This window comes from Nerophis lumbriciformis, linkage group LG11 (genome assembly GCF_033978685.3).
Source record: "Nerophis lumbriciformis linkage group LG11, RoL_Nlum_v2.1, whole genome shotgun sequence".
Taxonomy (NCBI): Eukaryota; Metazoa; Chordata; class Actinopteri; order Syngnathiformes; family Syngnathidae; genus Nerophis; species Nerophis lumbriciformis.
Window position 1 is genome coordinate 29,977,364 of NC_084558.2, and position 20,383 is coordinate 29,997,746.

Genomic DNA, 20,383 nt, shown 5'->3' on the forward strand with positions numbered 1-20,383 from the left:
GGGGCAGTGAGGATGGAGTTGACCTTTGACCTTCAGCACACAAAGTATCATCATTCCATTGACATGTGAACTTGCCACGAGGACGAGATAAATGAAGAGGAAGATGACATTATTAATTCACCAACCAATAGTGTCATGGGATTTTATTGTTTCTCGTTTCTGCCTGCATTTCCTGTTTGCATTGCAAGCAGCTTAATATCTAGTGGGTGCGGCAAAGGAAGTGATATGCAATTAGTCTGATTCATTCTTCCATTAGTACATTTCAATAATTATACAACAAACCCCGTTTCCATATGAGTTGGGAAATTGTGTTAGATGTAAATATAAACGGAATACAATGATTTGCAAATCCTTTTCAACCCATATTCAGTTGAATACACTGCAAAGACAACATATTTGATGTTCAAACTGATAAAGTTTTTTTTTCTTTGCAAATAATCATTAACTTTAGAATTTGATGCCAGCAACACGTGACAAAGAAGTTAGGAAAGGTGGCAATAAATACTGATAAAGTTGAGGAATGCTCATCAAACACTTATTTGGAACATCCCACAGGTGTGCAGGCTAATTGGGAACAGGTGGGTGCCATGATTGGGTATAAAAACAGCTTCCCAAAAAATGGTCAGTCTTTCACAAGAAAGGCTGGGGCGAGGTACACCCCTTTGTCCACAACTGCGTGAGCAAATAGTCAAACAGTTTAAGAACAACGTGCAATTGCAAGAAATGTAGGGATTTCAACATCTACGGTCCATAATATCATCAAAAGGTTCAGAGAATCTGCAGAAATCACTCCATGTAAGTGGCATGGCCGGAAACCAACATTGAATGACCGTGACCTTCGATCCCTCAGACTGCACTGTATCAAAAACCGACATCAATCTCTAAAGGATATCACCACATGGGCTCAGGAACACTTCAGAAAACCACTGTCACTAAATACAGTTTGTCGCTACATCTGTAAGTGCAAGTTAAAGCTCTACTATGCAAAGCGAAAGCCATTTATCAACACCGTCCAGAAACGTCGCCGGCTAAGATGGACTCAGGCAAAGTGGAAAAGTGTTCTGTGGTCTGACGAGTCCACATTTCAAATTGTTTTTGGAAATATTCGACATCGTGTCATCCGGACCAAAGGGGAAGCGAACCATCCAGACTGTTATCGACGAAAAGTTCAAAAGCCAGCATCTGTGATGATATGGGGGTGCATTAGTGCCCAAGGCATGGGTAACTTACACATCTGTGAAGGCACCATTAATGCTGAAAGGTACATACAGGTTTTGGAACAACATATGCTGCCATCTAAGCGCCGTCTTTTTCATGGACGCCCCTGCTTATTTCAGCAAGACAATGCCAAGCCACATTCAGCACGTGTTCAACAGCGTGGCTTTGTAAAAAAAGAGTGCGGGTACTTTCCTGGTCTGCCTGCAGTCCAGACCTGTCTCCCATCGAAAATGTGTGGCGCATTATGAAGCGTAAAATACGACAGCGGAGACCCCAGACTGTTGAACGACTGAAGCTCTACATAAAACAAGAATGGGAAAGAATTCCACTTTCAAAGCTTCAACAATTAGTTTCCTCAGTTCCCAATTGTTTATTGAGTGTTGTTAAAAGAAAAGGTGATGTAACACAGTGGTGAACATGCCCTTTCCCAACTACTTTGGCACGTGTTGCAGCCATGAATTTTTTTTTTTTTATTTTTTTTTTTTTTGATTGACATCCTGCATCAGACATTCCTATCCATTACATCATATTCACATAAGTCATATATCTATTGTCTGCCCTAAATGTCAAAATATTTTTGTTTAAATCCCACCCATACCACCCCCCCAAAAGAAAGAAACAACAAAAAAAAACAAAGTAATATCTACAAATACATCAATTAAATAAACAAAGAAAAAAAAGAAAAAAAAAGAAAAATAAATAATAATACATTAATAATAATAGTAATCAGAAATAAAAAAATATATAATCAGATATATATATATATATATATATATATATATATATATATATATATATATATATATATATATATATATATATATATATATATATATACATATACCCACACATACATATATATAAATATATACATACATATATATACATACGGTACATACATATACACATATAGGGAGTAATCTCTTTTTTTTTTCAGCCATGAAATTCTAAGTTAATTATTATTTGCAAAAAAAAAATTAAGTTTATGAGTTTGAACATCAAATATCTTGTCTTTGTAGTGCATTCAATTGAATATGGGTTGAAAATGATTTGCAAATCATTGTATTCTGTTTATATTTACATCTAACACAATTTCCCAACTCATATGGAAACGGGGTTTGTAGAATGAGTGTCTTTTTGTCCTAGAACCGTTACTGTGGATTCACACTTGCTGGTAATGACGATCGCCATATTTACTCGTTTTTTTTTCTTTGCTTCACTACTTTCCATCCGCCATTTTTGAGGCTATTCCTCTTTCGTACTTAACTTTTTTGATGCACAAGTGCGTTAATACTTTTTCCTGGATTGCCTCGTTGCTCCGCTTGCGTGTTCCTAAATTGCCTAGTAGCTGCATATTTGTGTATTTCGTGCTCCGTAGCAACAAAATATATGTCTCCACGACTCTCGTTTCTGCATGTCGGTCCAATAAGGTAAACGTCCGTCACACAATCGGGCTCTAAAACATGTCAGTGAGTTTTGCGGCGTTGTAAAGGTACAGTATGACCTCTGACCTCTCCGGCCATGAACTGTCCGAACCCGGCAGGGAAGGTCAGCGTGGCGATCAGCAGGGTGACCCCGGCAGGAAAGACCAGACGGCTGGGAGGGAGACAGAGAGCAGGACCAGGAGTGACGCCGTCGCACACTCACGCACACACTCACTGTTTGTTGAGGAAACGTGTGACGGTGTTGGGCCGTCTCATCAGCTGCACCACCTGTCTGTTGAGGTAGACAAAGAACGCCCCCAGGAACCCGCAGGTGATGCTGCACAAACATGTCAAAGTGGGGGGAGGGTTAACGGCGGCGCCAGATGCGACTGATACGGTTAGCATCCTGCTCGCACTTCTCTCACCCAATGATAGCAAAGGCAGGAAGCTCCTGGAGGTCAAAGGGGAAATCCAGTCTGAAGTTTGTCCTGAAGAGAGCAGTGATGGTGCCTGGAAGGCAAAAAGTGCGGGAGAACCTGAAGCACCATCTTTAAAACTTCTGAGGAAGACTGCAGATGACGGTCGAAACATGTCAAGGTTAACATTGCATCGAATACACTTCACAAACTTGCACAAATTTAAGAAACACAATTTTTTTTTTTACTATTTTATAGTAAAGAAGGGATATTTTAAAATATTGAAACAGTGTATAGTATGCTTATATTTAGGGGGATAAAACAAAGTTGTTTTTGCTTAGTTTATTTCAAACACTCAGTCATTTTAACTTGTTACCAACATTTTACATTTTGGATAAGATTATGCTTTTAAAGTTGTTTGGTCAGAAATAACATGTTTTTAAGTCATTAAGCTCTTGCTTCAAGCATGAAAGAAACAGTATTAACCGTCTGCAACTCCAACTTCACCCTGTGAGGAGCGGTGTAATGCAATGAGCTCCCCTGTTAGGCTGCTTCTACACTAAGTCATTTAACCCCTTAAACGAATAATTATTTAGCCTAAGCATCGTTTCAGCCACACTAAACTATCGTTTAAGGTCCCCCTCCTTGGACAATTTTTTACGTGTATTCCTTGAATCTCCAGCTCTTAGCTTTGTATGGACTCATTGATCCTTTACAAACTGAATTCAGAGAGGAAGTGACGCCAGAAAGACCGCGCCCCACACAGGAAGTGACGTCAGAAAGAACGCGCCACAGCCAGCTTCATAATAAAGCGCTTTCGTAACTCGGAGCTAACCACTGGAAATATGGAGGCGAGTCATCCAGACATGCCAGTGTTTCTCCTTCCATCTGTACAGACGCTTGTAGAAATCACACATGAATACCTTAAGAGAAAGCCATTGCAGCTATTTGGGATACAACACTTCTCAGACAGCAAGAGAACTTTCGAATGTCAGCTGTGATTCTACTTAGCGAAAAACATTGTCCATTTGTCAAAGGAGAGTCAACGAGAATGCAAGCTCCTGTGGATGTGATAAAAAAAAGGTAGCGTGTGCTTTGTATTACCTGGCCGTCGAGGGAAGACTACGAGAAACGGTGAATGCTTTTGGACTGGCAAAGCAGACTATATCAGTTATTGTCCGCCATGTCTTAACGTCTAGGTCCAGAGTATATAAAGTCACCAAAAAGGAATGGACAATGAAGATGAAGGCAAAAGAGTGAGGAGTGTCCTGACCAGATATCTAGATCCCTAGATTGATTGATGTAAAATGTTCTTTATCACATTATTTACTTTCACATGTCCATTAAAGATTTGATTCATTTATGATGTCTCAGGTGTGATTCACTACAATAGGGCCCCACAGCACACTGGATTCCAGTTAATTGAAATACCACAACACTGGATATTGTTCAGATAAGTTACATTTAAGAACTTGTGCACAAAGCAACACTGGAGGTGACTATGACGTGCGCATTTTACGCGCACGCGTATTAGGTCGTGTTGCACCGGCTGACGGAGGGGGGCAGGGGGTCTTAAACGACCATTGTGTGTGTGTGGACAAGGATAAGGTTAGGTGGGATTTACCCTGGATAACCTTAGCCCAGGGGTCGGCAACCTTTATCACTCAAAGAGCCATTTTGACCCGTTTCACAAATTAAAGAAAACAATGGGAGCCACAAAACTCTTTTGAAATTTAAAATGAAATAACACTGCATACAAAGTTTTTTTTTTGCTTTGTGCTATGTATAAACCAATGGTCTCAGACACGCGGCCCGCACCTTGATATGAAAATGTAATATTAGTGCGGCCTGCGAGTTTTACATGAATGGCGCTTGACAGCGTCATACTTGCCAACCCTCCCGATTTTTCCGGGAGACTCCCGAATTTCAGGGCAACTATTCTCTCGAATGTCTGCTGATTTTCACCCTAACAACAATAATAAGGGCGTGCCGTGATGGCACTGCCTTTAGCGCCCTCTACAACCTGTACAAACAGCGTGCCAGTCCAGTCACATGTTGTATGCGGCTTCTACAGACACACATGAGTGACTGCAAGGCATTTTTGGTCAACAGCCATACAGGTCACACTGAGGGTGGCCGTATAAACAACTTTAACACTCTTACTAATATGCGCCACACTGTGAACCCACACCAAACAAGAATGACAAACACATTTCGGGAGAACATCCGCACCGTAACACAACATAAACACAGCAGAACAAATACCCAGAATCTCATGCAGCTCTAACTCTTCCGGGCTACATTATACACCACCGTTACCACCAAACCCCGCCCCCCAACCCCGCCCCCCCACAGACCTAGTACGCATGCGCGGAAAATGGCAGGTGCGCATATATATTACGTCATAGTTACCTCTGACCTGGAAGTGTATCCTTAATTTGTGTTTCAATGTAGACTATTGCCACATTTCTCTTAACAGCCAACCTTGCTTGCCTCACCATCAGCAGCTGTTAGACTATTGTAGTGAATCACACCTGAGCCATCATACATGAATCATATCTTTAATGCACATGTGAAAGTATACAATGTGATAAAGAACATTTTACAACAATAAATCTAGGGATGTAGATATATGGTCAGGACATTCCTCATTATTTTGCCTTCACCTTCATTGTCCCTTCTTGCAATCCTTCCTGTGCTTGTAGGCTGAAATTGGCGGTCGTACTTAACGACCACAACCACTTCATGGCTTCACATTAATTATGGAGTACAAAACTAGACGTTGAGTAATTGCTCGACATAAATTGCAGACAAAAACTGATAGTCTGCTTTGCCAGTTCAAATGCATTCACTGTTTTCCGTAGTCTTCCCTCGTCCACGGGAGCCCGCATTCTCGTTGGCTCCCCTTCGACAAATCGACAAAGTTTTTCGCGACGTAGAATCACAGCTGACCTGGACATTCGAAAGTTCTCTTGCCATTCCTCTGACACAACACACTCGGTGACAAACATATCCCACCAGGCTGCCGTTCTTCCAGGCCTTATCCAAAGCCATCTCTCAACATTGCTATGTTGCCGTCTGAGATGTGGTGTATCTGAAATAGCTGGAATTGCGCGTTTCCTTCTCTTAAGGTATTAATGTGGGATTTCCACAAGCGTCTGTACACGTACAAGAAGGAGAAACACGGGCATGTCTGAATGACTCGCCTCCATCTTTCCAGTGGTTGCCTCCGAGTTACAAAGCCGCTTGTTATGAAGCGGGCTGTGGTGCGTTCTTTCTGACGTCACTTCCTGTGTGGGGCGCGGTCTTTCTGACGTCACTTCCTCTCCGAACTCATTTTGTAAACGATCAATGAGTTTACACGAAGCTAAGAACGGCGCACTTACCCGTAAAAAATTATCCAAGGAGTGGAATCCTAAACGATGGTTTAGTGTGGCTGACACAGGGCTTAGGCTCAATAAGTATCCGTTTAAGGAGTTATCAGGCTTAATGTAGACAGGGCCGAGAAAAAAGTCGACTTATTTTCCCCCTCTACTGGTACTTTAAGTGCCTGGAATAAAAAAAAGTGTAATATTACCTAGAGGCAGTCAGGCTGAGGCCACTCTGAGTGCTTGACTGCTTGTTTCCCACAGGACGCAATGTCGAGCGCAACCAAGGTATCCAAAAACGGTACTGTTTGAGTTGACCCAGGATTACCAGCAAACTTTTGTTGGAGTCTATAAAATTACTGAATTCAGTACCCATCGTAATCAAAACACAAGAAAAAGTTGTTAGATTTGTGGGTAGTGTTTTTAAAAGGATAATTTGGAGGGATCCAAAGACCTGCTGGTTACTGATCCGTCCTGCTTTGTTTTCTTATTCTCTGGCAGAACAGGTGCGTAAGTGGTAAGGGGCACACGGTACTTAACTGAATGTATTGGACATGATTTTTGTAACAGTTCAGTTTGTTTATCATAACTGCATGTTTGTTCGACTCAGATTTTCAATTCGAAAAACAAATCAGCAGTGTCGTACAAAAAAGCTTTTATCAATCACGGCAAATAGCGAAAGTGAAACCGTTTCTATCAGGACATAATCTCGAGAAATTAATCCACGCCTTTATCTCGACTCTTCTAGACTACTGATATGCTCTGTACGTAGGCATTAGCCAGGCCTCCCTCGCCCGCCTGCAGCTCGTGCAGAACTCTGCTGCTCGTCTGCTAACACAGACCCGCAGACGTGAGCACATCACCCCTATATTAGCGTCCCTTCACTGGCTCCCTGTGCGTTACCGAATCAATTTTAAACTCCTTCTATTTGTTTTTAAATGTCTAAACAACCTCGCTCCAACATATCTCTCCGACCTCCTTCAGCCTTACTGCCCCACCCGATCCCTAAGATCAGCCGATCAGCTGCTACTGACGGTCCCTGACACAAGGCTGAAGCTTAGAGGTGACAGAGCTTTCGCCGCTGCTGCTCCCAAGCTCTGGAACGACCTACCTCTGAGTGTTAGACAGGCCTCCTCTCTTCCTGTTTTTAAATCTCTCTTAAAAACATACTTTTATTCCATGGCTTTTAACACTGAGTGATATCCATCCTGCTGTGGCGCCCCATAGTACACCTGCTGTGAACCTGTTTTTAATGTTTATGTTCTATTTATTTTAGTTATTTACTTTTTATCGTGCTCTGTTTGTGTTGTGTTGTGTTTGCTCGGTTCTCGTATTATCTTTTAACCTGCCTATTGTACAGCACTTTGGCTACCCCTGTGGTAAATTTTGAATGTACTTTATAAATAAAGTTGATTTGATTTGATTTGATTTGGATGTTGAACAATTCTGGACACAACTAAATCTGCATTAGAAACTACTGTAAATGTTGCACAGTGGAGGAGGACACCATCTAATGACTGACCAGCATCTTTGTTGAAGACGGATAAAACTCTGAATATGAAGGCACTGAATGTGGCGGCAAAATATCCCCTCCAATAGTTTCTGACGGCAAAGTAGGTGGACGTGACCTCGATGCTGAAGAGCACACCTGCCAGTGGAAAGACAAAAGAAGCATTAGCGCCATAGCAACAAGACAAAAATGGACACATGCATTGGTCCAAGAGACGGAGAAAGAGGACACCTCCAAGTGGCGTTCCGAAACAGCAGCCCACTCCTACAGCGCAGCCCACTGTCAAGATGTCGGCGTAACAGTTCGGGTTCTACTGATGAGAAAGGAGGATTAGGGGAGGAGCACGAGGAGGTGCGTGAGAGGAGGAGAATGAGCTCACCTGGTAGATGTCAGAAAAGAAAGACATGAACCTGCAGAGCACGGCGGCACAGATACTGGCGATGTGCACAAACGGACCCTCTTTGCCAACCGGCATGCCGCTGCCCAGCGTGGCCGTCAGACCAATAACCTTAGCAACAAAGGCCCTTAAGGTCAGATACTCCTTCAGGACCACACCTCTCAAGATGGTCTTCAGCTCTGGGATGCCTGAACCTAAAGGCGAGCTTTCAATCACGGCTAAGCTCTTCCAGAAGATCCATTCATGCTAGTGATATGAAGAGGTACGCACCGACAGCTTGAGGAGCGATTAGCTGACAGAAGACAGAAGAGAAGAGGATGAGGACCATCGGGTAGGATACCCAGGCCACAAACTGCATGGGGACGTTCTCGCTCAGCTGGTCGTGGATCCACTTGTAGGCTGAGGGAGCAAACAGGAAGAACCACAGAGCACAGAGTCAAGTTGATAGCACGTTTAGTTTCAGCTCGCCGTTTGTGTGGTCTTACCTTGCAGACTCTTGGCGCTGGCGTAGTCCATGGTCCAGCTCACGAGTGCCATGGTGATGCCGAGAAGGACCAAGAAGATCCAGTCTTCTCCAACCCGGTTCACCAGGAAGTTCTGCACATGCACGACGCAATCTAGTGACACCAAGCGAGAGAAACCAACATTTAAGTGGCAAAGTCTTTGTGGATGCTTTCTTCTTAAGGCTCACCTCTACACTTGGGGTAGGTGCGTCTGTTCTTTATTGAGGAACTTAGTTTAGACTCGGAACTTGGATCCTCGGCAGCGTCTGCCGCCACGCCTGACTGCCGCCGCTTCTTCTGCCAATTCTGCTGGAAGCTGCGTCGGTGGCCCTGGAAGCCATTTTGACTCCCGCGGCTAAACCCATGCAGACGGGCCTTAGGATGGTGGCCATGCTTTTTGATTTGTTGCTCCGTCAGCAGTCGCCTGGCCTCCCGCTCACCGGGACCTCTTTGTTGCTCCTGGTACTCGCCATAGAGCTGACAAGCAGCAAAGCAAGACGACTACTGAGTCCACAACCTGGCAGAGACCGGCTGCTTTCAAAGTAGACATGACCACGTGACCACTCTACAGTTATCACCACTTGACATCTGGGGAAGACATATAACTACAACATTGAGATGTATGGCCATATTTTGTGGTATGTGCAAGGAAAGGTAACTTAAGCCAGAAGAGTACACATAAGGTGGTGACAAATAGTATTTGCTGATTTTCCTAAATTTACCCTTTACAAAGATACAAACAGTGCAGAACTTTTATGGTAGGTTTATTGCAACGGAGAAAGACACTATGCTAAGGGGATTCATATGGCCCCATTCGTTGCGGTTTACCTGACACATAAAACGTGACGTATTGGGGAATCACTATCCACTTTCGCTGCTAGATGGCAGTAGAGTGTTGAATATTTTCAAATGTGTTTTGTGGCAATTTAAACTTTGAATGCTGCGCCAGTTGCTATATAAAGTAGCGCTTTCCATCATTTTCAGCAGATTGCATTGCAAAATGATTAACCTCCCTCTTCCTCTCACAGAAGATCCACCCAACAATGGGGCCATACGAATCCCTTCCCTGCTGTACGTAGATGATAGATCTCATACAGTAGATGCATACAAACTGGATGTGTACCTTTTTGAAAGAAAGCTGCACTTTTTTCGTAATTTGACCCATTAGCCACAATCCGTATTTGAGACAAGAGCACACATATTTTCCTTTTTTGTGCATTCAAAATAGTACAAAACTGCTACTAAGAAGTGACTAACAATAATGGGTATTCTGCCTATAAGGCACTCTAAAAACATCCCAAACGGTATTGTACATAGAGTACATGCTGCAAGTATATATGCAATGTAGTAACATGCACATTCATAATAACATGTCATATTTATAGTATTATGTATTTGTATTTACAGTACTCCCCTTGAGCTGGTAAATTCAGAATAATCCTCACTCCTCAAATTTTGTTGGATGTTGTTGGATCTTACACTGTGTTCTATTAGTTGAGACCCATCTAGTATCAAGTTGTTAAGGTTTGGCTTGGTACCACAGCTCTCTACAATACATGATTTATAACCTAGCAGGAACTTTTCTTAATTCAAAGGAGCAGCTCAAGCTTTGTCTTCTTTATTTTATTTTGTGGCGGGTTGCAACCAATGTTATTAGCAGTTTAAGCCAGCTCGTAACTGACTACTCCCTCGGAGTTAGAGGCGCAGTGTGAACAAGGCAATGTGTCACTCCGCCAGAAAAGTAGTGCCTCTGTGTTATCTCTTACAATAACAATGTCGCTTTAGCTTGGTTGATATTCATGTCACGGCATGTAAATGGATCGGGTTTTGGATATTTTTTAGAGCATTAAGCAGAGTAGATGAATCCCAATGCCTCGATTGTTAGCCTGGTCGTTCTTGCCAGGAGTTGAAGCGAGGAGTACGGCTTCAGCTTCAGGGGACGGCGTGGCGCGGTTGGGAGAGTGGCCGTGAGGGTACCTGGTTCGATCCCCACCTTCTACCAACCTCGTCACGTCCGTTGTGTCCTTGGGCAAGACTCTTCACCCTTGCTCCTGATAGGTCGTGGTTAGCAGTGTGTGAATGTGTGTGTGAATGGGTGAATGTGGAAATAGTGTCTAAGCACTTTGAGTACTTTGAAGGTAGAAAAGCGCATTACAAGTATAACCCATTTACCATTCAGTTACGTGATCTCAAGATGCAGCAGGCGAGAGACAGATAGTGAGTCAAAATAATACTCTTTAATATAAACAAAGAAAGCGCACTCACGAGGGGGAAAAACTAAATTCCTAGTGGTCGCTGAGAGGTGGACATGGATTAGTAATTTAATAAAGTTGTTTGTGATGGTTAATGATGGTCAATGATGTCATTAGAGCACAGTCAGCAAGAACAGCATTACACTGCAAAAACTGAAATCTAAGTAAGATTAAATATCTCAAATAAGGATCATATTTGCTTATTTTCTGTCAGATAAGATAATTCTTCTCACAAAGCAGATTTTATGTTAGAGTGTTTTACTTGTTTTAAGGGTTTTGGTCCTAAATTATCCATCCATCCATTTTCTACCGCTTATTCCCTTTGGGGTCGCGGGGGGCGCTGGAGCCTATCTCAGCTACAATCGGGCGGAAGGCGGGGTACACCCTGGACAAGTCGCCACCTCATCGCAGGCCTAAATTATCTCAGTAAGATATTACAGCTTGTTGCTGAGATTTTATGACCTATATTGAGTAAAACATGCTTGAACTAGAATATCAACTGTTGCAAAGCCGTGTCATCAACACTCACAAGTAGAAAACTACTTTTTTAAAGTAATAATTTCTTACTTCAAGCGTGTAAAAAAAAAATCATGATTTTGACACAAATGTGTCTCATAATTAAAACAGATGACAGCCAAGTGAACTTTGCTGTTTTATTTTCAATGACACAATAGAAAATACGTAATCATATAGTAGTACAGTTGGCACAGTACAGTAAACTGACAGTTAATATTTAAACATTTAACATGTGACATTTCTAACAATTTTGAACAGAAATAGTTCATGCACATTCAGATAATTCTTCAAAATTACAATAAAAAATTTTTTTGTCCGGGGGCCGGGCTGTAAATATGCGCACTAATTGACCGAAAGAGCACGCACTTGGCGCGATGATGTCATGTTATCAATGGAAAAATGCATCTTTAGACCAAATGATTTGCCTGAGCGGCTAGGAGACCCTGAGAGTAACAAGCGGTTGCCTTGTTGCCTTTCCATTAAGAAAAATTAACTAGTTTTTAGTATAAGTTTGCTGGTTTCAAGAAATGTAATGCCGAGCACATATCATTATGTCAAGTTAATGGCACTAGCATTTACTTAGCGCCGTAAAAACGGCTGCGTCATCGGCGGTCTTGTCTTGTCGTGGCGCAGTGGAAGAGTGGCCGTGCGCGACCCGAGGGTCCCTGGTTCAATCCCCACCTAGTACCAACCTCGTCATGTCCGTTGTGTCCTGAGCAAGACACTTCACCCTTGCTCCTGATGGGTGCTGGTTAGCGCCTTGCATGGCAGCTCCCTCCATCAGTGTGTAAATGTGGAAGTAGTGTCAAAGCGCTTTGAGTACCTTGAAGGTAGAAAAGCGCTATACAAGTACAACCCATTTGTCTCCCTGTAACGTATGTCTGCTCTTAGTGGGACTGTGCCGAAAATATACTTTTCAGTTCTTAAGTGTCTTGTGCATGTTAAGAATTGACAATAAATCATCTTGAATCTTGAATTTAAGAATATTTTTCAACATATTGAGCAAAAAGGTGTAATAATTTTTTTTCGACCAAGAAAAGTGCACTTGTTATTAGTGAGAATATACTTATTTTAAGGTATTTTGGGGTTTATTGAGATTAGCTAATTTTACTTGTTTTGGAAAGTCTTGACAAGTCGAATTTTCTTGTTCTTTTTTTTTTTAGCTGCATATTAGACACTTAGGATTTGGGGGGCTCGGCTTGGTTGGGACCCACCATGACCTTGATGTCCCCCAATTTTAATCGCATTATTAGTTCCCACAAGCATACATATCTCACTCACGCTACAGTACACACATCAATAGGGACTGGAGGTCGGCTGTAACGGCTGACTTCCTAATTTTAACTACACAATAGACACTCTGGGGGCCTTGTACACATGCATGGGGGGCTTGGGGTTCGGCGCACCCCTCATTGCCTCGTCGGCCGGCGGGGACTGTGGTCTGGTGGCCTGCCAGGCTTTTATTCATTTATTATTATTATTATTATTATTATTATTATTTTTAATGTATTTATTACTTTTATTTTTATTATTTACTTATTTTTATTTTATTTTTTTAAATTATTTTTAAAATCGTATTATTTATTTGTGTGTGGCGTAGCGCGGGTCTCACTTCCTGTTGGGTGGGGTCCGTGCCCGTGTGGCCCGACCTTGCGCTGTGGGGTCTCTGTTGGTGACTTGATGTGGTGACGGCGTGGCCCCCATGTCTGGTCTAGATGCTGTGTCTCGGTTGTTTGGGCGGTGGTGTGTTTGTGCGGGTTTGGGTTGGGGTGGTGGGGTATTTTGGTGGTGGGGGTGGGGGGGGGGGGGGGGGGGGTGTTGGTGTCTCTTGTTTGCGTGTTGGCGTTTGGGCTGACTGGCGGGCTGGCGCCGGTTGGTCTCCGTGGTCCTGTTGGCGTGTGGTTGCCGGTCGCAGTTTTTTTTGATCGCTTTGATTTGATTGGCTGGTGCTGGCTGTCTGGGGGTATTGCGGCTGCTGTTTCTGCTGCCGTTTGTTTGTGGTGTGGGCGCCCGTGGCTGCTGGGTCTGGTGCAGGGGTGTGGCTGATGTTGTGACTGGTGGCAGCGCGCACGCGTGGTGGTTGTCGGGGCTGACTAACTGTGTATATGTATGTATATGTGTGTGTATGTGTATGTATGTATGTATATATATATATATATGTGTATGTGTACATATGTGTATGTATGTGTATGTATATGTATATATGTGTATGTGTGTGTATGTGTACATGTATATGTATATGTGTATGTGTATGTGTATGTATATGTATATATGTATGTATGTATATTTCTGGGGGTACGCTCTGGGCCTGCCTGTCAGGCGGGGGTCGACGCCTCAGGCTACTGCATCCGAACTGCGTGTCTGGAGCTCCTGGGTCCCACCGTCCATCCCTTCCGGGTGCCCGTCTTGGTTGGGGCCTGCTGGGTCTAGTCCCTGCGTCTATTGTGGTAGCTTGGTGCTGCAAGGTATTCCGAGGTGCTGCGAGTCGGCCAGTTGCTGGGGTAGTGACCTTGTGTGTCAGCATGTCTGTGATCTTTTTTTAAATTTTTTATTTATTTTTTATTTATTTATTTTTTAATATATTTTATTAATATTATTTTTTAATTTTTCCCCTCCCTCAGGAGGGGAACTCGGCGGGGCGGTTGCTGGTTGTTCCATCTCCATCGTTGGGGTCCCTGCAGGTGGGGTGGGTGGTTCCCGTGGCCCCGTGCCGGGTGGTCCTGCGGCGGCCGATTTGGGTGGGGTGGCCGGGGGATGGCCTCGCCGCGCTCTCCGGGGGTGGGGGGTGGGCTCGTGGGGGCCCGGTTGCCGGTGGGGCGGGGGCGGTCTTCCCGTCCCGCCATTCTTCCCGTGTGGGGTGTGGTCTCTCGCTGGCTTGGGGTCTGGCTGTCCCCTGCTTTTCTCGTGCCCTGTCCTCTGCCGGGTGCGTCTGTCTGCGGCCTGCTGCTGGCCCTTGTGGGCGGTGCGGTGGACCGGGCTCCTGTCGCTGGCCGGCTTGGCTTCGTGGGGGCGGTGGTCCCTGGTTCCCTGGGCACCACGCCTACTGTTTGTGGGTTGGGCTCTCGGGGGGGCTGGGGCCGTGCTCTGGCTCCCACGCACTCTTGGAGTCGAATATATTGTACATACAAATTCACATATGCTCACATACATACATACATACATACGCTCCCACATACATACACAAATATAGTACATATTTACATAAAGTTCGTACACCCACACGCACATTCAATATACAAACATACACATACACATACTGTACATATACACTCACTGTACAAACACATATACACATTCTGTACATATACAAGTACATATGCATACTCATGCACATAATCACGTTTCATCAAACATATATTAACGTTGTTGCCCTAGGGTAAACTGGGTATAACACATGGCACACGGACAAAGCTTAACCTATTGTTACTATAACAATCTACAAGGTTAATGTAGGTTGCTTCTCTTTCTCCCCCTCCATTTTTCTGCATTCTTTCGTATCTCAAGTTATCATTACGTATATGTATTGTTGCATTTGAACAACTGTATTGTTGATAATAAAGGTAAAGTATTGGTATTGTTCATTATCAATCGTGCTATTTCTATTGGTATTTGAATTGCTCCATTTGTAGTGTAATAATGCTCATTGTCATTTCTGTATTATTTTTTTATTTTCGCTAACTGCTTATTTGCTATTACTTTTACCATCATATTTGTACATGTCGTATTTGCTGATGTTGCTCTATTGTTGTTGTTGTTGTTGTTGTTGTTGTTTGCTGTTGTTGTTTTTGTCTCTCTGTCTAATCCCCCTCTTGTCCCCACAATTTCCCCCTCTGTCTTCTTTTTTTTCTCTTTCTATCCCCTCCTGCTGCGGCCCGGCTGCACTAAATGATAATATAAATACATTTAATAAAGTCAAATACAAATAAGGCAACAAGAGAAGTATCCTACACTTCTCTTTTGTAAAGTAAATCTGAACAGCCGACATGGGCATCTACATCAACTATATGATTTGCCTGAGAAGCTGGACAGGGCAAAAAAATAAAAAAAATAAAATTCTTGTTCTATTGGCAGATAATTTTGCTTAGTTCAAATAAAATACACCTCATTTTTGTATTTTTTTTTTCTTGTTTTTGAACACTGACTTTTTGCAGTGTAGTTATTAGTTTATAGTTATACTTTATCTTATATTGTTGTTTCTAGTCTAAAAGAAACACACATATGATGTCGACCTACTCCCCCTTCAGCATATTGATCGTGATCCAGCCAACGTCTTCCTCGTCTTTCCTTCCTCGACTTGATGAAAGTGAAGCGGCGGCTAAATTTAGTCGGGGTGTGATCCAATATTGCTGGTGAACTCTCATCGTGTTTCATCTTCTCTCCCGTCCACTACTGCCGTGCGGCTTGCAAACTGACCTCAGGGCAAACTGACCTCAGGACAGCTGCGCCGCGCTCGTCGAGCGCCGTCATGGAGCGCCACGACTTGGCTAGATGACGTCTCAATGGTGACCTATCAACATGTGTCTGCTAATCCAGATGTTGTCAGAGACCTGACATAGCATCTTACTCACATGACTATGTGAGGGCCATTAAGACATGACTTAATGGCTTAATGGCCATTAAGCACCTTGTTTCCTCTTCAGCAAGTCTGAAGAGGAAACAAGGTGCAGCTGGAGGAGGCCACAGAAGGAAACAACTAGACTGTGTGTGCGTGTGTCATGTGGATATGTAAGATGTTAAGACGGGCTGAAGTCCAACTGTACACACACACACACACACACACACACACACACACACACACACACACACACACACACACACACACACACACACACACACACACAGCAACAAGTCAAACAGGCTCAGTAGTTTTGCAAGCGCAGGAGTGCCGTGCGAGAATGACATGCAGCTTTTGCTCAAGTATATGCAAAGGATGGTTTCCAACATGGCGTCTCATCTTGGCAACAATGGCAACAACAACAACAACACTGACCAGCGTTGGTTTGTATCTCAGACCCTTCCAGTCGGATGTATCTGCGGCCATTGACACGCCGTCACTGAGTCTAAAATAAACCTCAGCACTGACCGCCTCAATGTGACCGGACACACACACACACACACACACACACACACACACACACACACACACACACACACACACACACACACACACACACACACACACACACACACACACACACATACATGTATAATGCATATGTTCCTTCTTGACTGCACTTAAATGTAGAGTATATGTAGTATATGTAGAATATATTTATATTATTTATACACTATATATTATATATATAATATATAGAGATGTAATATCGGAAAATATCGGAATCGTTTTTTTTATTATCGGTATCGTTGTATTTATATATTTTTTTTTAATTAAATCAACATAAAAACACAAGATACACTTACAATTAGTGTACCAACCCAAAAAACCTCCCTCCCCCATTTACACTCATTCACACTCATTCACACAAAAGGGTTGTTTCTTTCTGTTATTAATATTCTGGTTCCTACATTATATATCAATATATATCAATACAGTCTGCAAGGGATACAGTCCGTAAGCACACATGATTGTGCGTGCTGCTGGTCCACTAATAGTACTAACCTTTAACAGTTAATTTTGCTAATTTTCATTAATTACTAGTTTCTATGTAACCGTTTTTTATATTGTTTCTCTTTTTTTTTATTCAAGAAAATGTTTTTAATTTATTTATCTTATTTTTTATTTTATTTTTTTTTAAAAAAGGACATTATCTTAACCATACGTGGTTGTCCAAATTAGGCATAATAATGTGTTAATTCCACGACTGTATATATCGGTATCGGTTGATATCGGTATCGGTAATTAAAGAGTTGGACAATATCGGAATATCGGATATCGGCAAAAAGCCATTATCGGACATCCCTAATAATATATTATATATATTATATTATTATATTTATTATTATTCTTGTCTATTGTGAGCGAACTGTTGTGCTGAATTTCCCCCAGGGATCAATAAAGTACGTTTTATTCTATTCTATTCTATTCTATTCTACACACACAGAGTGGATATTACATCAGAATGCTATAATCATCTTGTTCCAGTAGTTGATCGTGGCTCAGCTCACTGTCACAATATTAGCTGCACATTTTTATTTTATTTTATGGCTTCTAAACAGAAATGTCACCTATACTGCCTTGCTCAAGAGAGCCCTCACGTTTTTGGCTGACTCACCGGACTTCACTCAATCAATCCCAGCATGTGGTGGAACCGGCCTGTGGTGATACTGCTGCCTCGGGTGTGTCGTGACTCAAAAGGTCACATGACCACGCGGCCTAACAATCAGCAGTCGGCTCGGTCTTCAGCTGATGAGGAGGGGGGGCGTGGCCAAGCACAGTGACAATACATGCCGGTGTGGACGCAACATGAGCACAGACAACGATGTTTGACACCTGAGTGGACGCACAGGTAAGATGGCGAGCTCTTGTTCACCCCTACTAATGCGTCATTATTATGTCTTCTTCCACTCTCAACCACACCTGATGATTAAGCTCAGCAAGGTCATGTTTTCCCGGATATCTGATGGACTAAGACAATTCAAGTTATTTGCTTCAGATATTGGTTATAATGTTTTTTTTTTGGAACCTGGGCCTCACTTTGGACACCCTTGTTTGAGCAACAACGCGGGACGAGGGACATAATGCTTGACTTTGTTGCGTCTCGCTGCTTTCAACGAGGGGTTTAGTTTCGTCTGGCGTGTGTTTTCATGTGTGTGGCACGCCTCGTCTCTTGTTGTGTAAGCTCATGCACTAATGAGCGTGAGAGAAGGCGGCAGGCAAACTGGTTCCGTCACATCCATTGAGGAAACTAGTCAGGAAGAAATGTGGCAGTATTTATGCCAACACAAATGCATCGTGGTAAATAAATTGCAGGAGGCAAGGCTAAAGGTTTAACGAATGCCTGTAATAGATTACATTGACAAACTTTCTTGTGTCCTAATGTTAGAGTGAGACATGTTGTGTTGTCCCACTGGGCGGGGTTAGAAGGGGACCATTGAATATTTCCTTTTTGCTATGATTGTCCACTTTTCAATCCTTTGCCGACTCCCCTATTACGCTCGGCTTTTGAACTAGTATGAGACATTAATAATATTTTGATTTGTATTAATTTTTTAGTAGAGATGTCTCCTGAGCCTTTGTACACATAACAATTACATTTTGTGGAAAATGCTAAAACCAGCCCCAATGTATGTCAATGAATGCTAAGCTGTTTATAACTGTAATATTGGATAATAATTAATAATGAACAGTGTTGGGTTAGTTACTGAAAACCAGTAACTAGTTACAGTTACTAGTTACTTTATTTCAAAAGTAACTCAGTTACTAACTCAGTTACTTACACCAAAAAGTAATGCGTTACTGTGAAAAGTAACTATTTAGTTACTTCTTTTTTTCTTCTTTTTTTTTTAAAGCTCCCATTAATGCCCTTTTTGCCTTCATTTCAGTACTGTTATTGCACTGGAGAATAATACAATCTGTTGATCAACTTGACATACATTTTTATTTTCCTTTTAACATAATTAATGAAAAACAGTGCAACATAAAAAGGCATTCCTCCTTTCTTTAAACTTGGACCAATGACCATGAATAAAAAACAAGTTAAAGTGCAACATAAGAAGGCACATCATCTTCCTTGAAACATAAAGCCTGACATCTGGAGTGATGCTGCTGTCTTCCACACTTGGAGCCATGGATTGTAGAATACTTGTTTTCAGTGGCAGGATCATTGACACAGATGGTGAAGTTTCAGTGCTCAGTAGAGATGGAACACTTTTGAGGGGTTTAAGCACCTGGAGGACCTCACCTGCCACTCTCACATCATCATCAGACAGGGTGACATTTGTCTTCAGGGTGTTGTGGGTCAATGCAGAGTATATAGCTGCCTGCTGCTCCAACATATCATAAGTGGAGTTCCACCTCGTTGGGACATCATGTATGAGCAGGCAGCTTTAGCATTTCTTGCTTTGTCTTAAGCACATGAGCAGCTGTTGTGCTTGGGTGGAAGTAAGAAACCTTCCTGATCCTCCCAAAGAGGCGCTCCATCCTATTGACTGAGATTCCCTTCTGTGATGCCAAATTCACTACATGTGCAAAGCACCTATCTGTGGTCCCAGTCCTGCCTCATTCTCTGTAATTATTTGATTTTTGGCATTATCACGTGTGACTGGGATATCTTTATCTTCCATTCCTCCACTGCTTGTGTCAGTACCTGCGCAAGGTGACTCTCGTAGAGGGGGCGTGTCTTCTCATCTCCCAGTCTGCTGTGATGAAGTGAGCGCTTATAGTTCCGCTGGACGTCCACCCGTCTGTCATGAGCGCAACAGATGATGCTCGGGATAGTTCATCCACAACTTTTTTCTTCTCCTGCTCATAAAGATCTGGCACAATCTTATTGCTGAAGTTGGTGCGCGACGGGATGTCGTAACGTGGTTCAAGCACGTTCAGCATGTGTTTAAAACCCTCGTTTTGCACAACCGAGTCTGCACTTATAAACACACCGATTCAATGGCGGGGGCGTTCAAGCTCCTCCGTTACTCCGCTCGCCATGACCACGCTGTGTGTGGACTGAACGTGCCAACAACTTTTTTTTAGTTTCATATATCAAACCGCGGATCACGTGATCCGCGGTTTGATGTATGAAACAAAAAAAAACTTGTGTGCCTCATCCCCTCCCCACACCCACACACACACACACATAGACCGCGCCTCTTTTCTTCTCTC

The 20,383-nt window shown here is 42.8% G+C and overlaps 2 protein-coding genes across 2 annotated transcripts in view; one reads left to right on the forward strand and one right to left on the reverse strand.

Moving 5' to 3' along the window:
- LOC133611019 (chloride channel protein 1-like) overlaps positions 1-16,669 on the reverse strand; it is a 32,543-nt gene extending 15,874 nt beyond the window's left edge. Inside the window, exons 1-10 of the mRNA XM_061967865.1 lie at positions 16,595-16,669; positions 9,025-9,313; positions 8,819-8,950; positions 8,604-8,732; positions 8,316-8,527; positions 8,168-8,246; positions 7,949-8,074; positions 3,068-3,152; positions 2,878-2,979; positions 2,730-2,814 (exon numbers count right to left, since the gene is read on the reverse strand). Of these exons, the coding sequence (XP_061823849.1) occupies positions 2,730-2,814; positions 2,878-2,979; positions 3,068-3,152; positions 7,949-8,074; positions 8,168-8,246; positions 8,316-8,527; positions 8,604-8,732; positions 8,819-8,950; positions 9,025-9,313; positions 16,595-16,645 (1,290 nt within the window). The 5' untranslated portion in view covers positions 16,646-16,669. The remainder of the gene's footprint in view (positions 1-2,729; positions 2,815-2,877; positions 2,980-3,067; positions 3,153-7,948; positions 8,075-8,167; positions 8,247-8,315; positions 8,528-8,603; positions 8,733-8,818; positions 8,951-9,024; positions 9,314-16,594) is intronic.
- A 1,361-nt stretch (positions 16,670-18,030) lies between these two features.
- Positions 18,031-20,383, forward strand: part of styk1a (serine/threonine/tyrosine kinase 1a) — a 46,161-nt gene continuing 43,808 nt past the window's right edge. The window contains exon 1 of the mRNA XM_061966879.1: positions 18,031-18,071. The gene's annotated coding sequence lies outside the window, so the exon portion shown is untranslated. The remainder of the gene's footprint in view (positions 18,072-20,383) is intronic.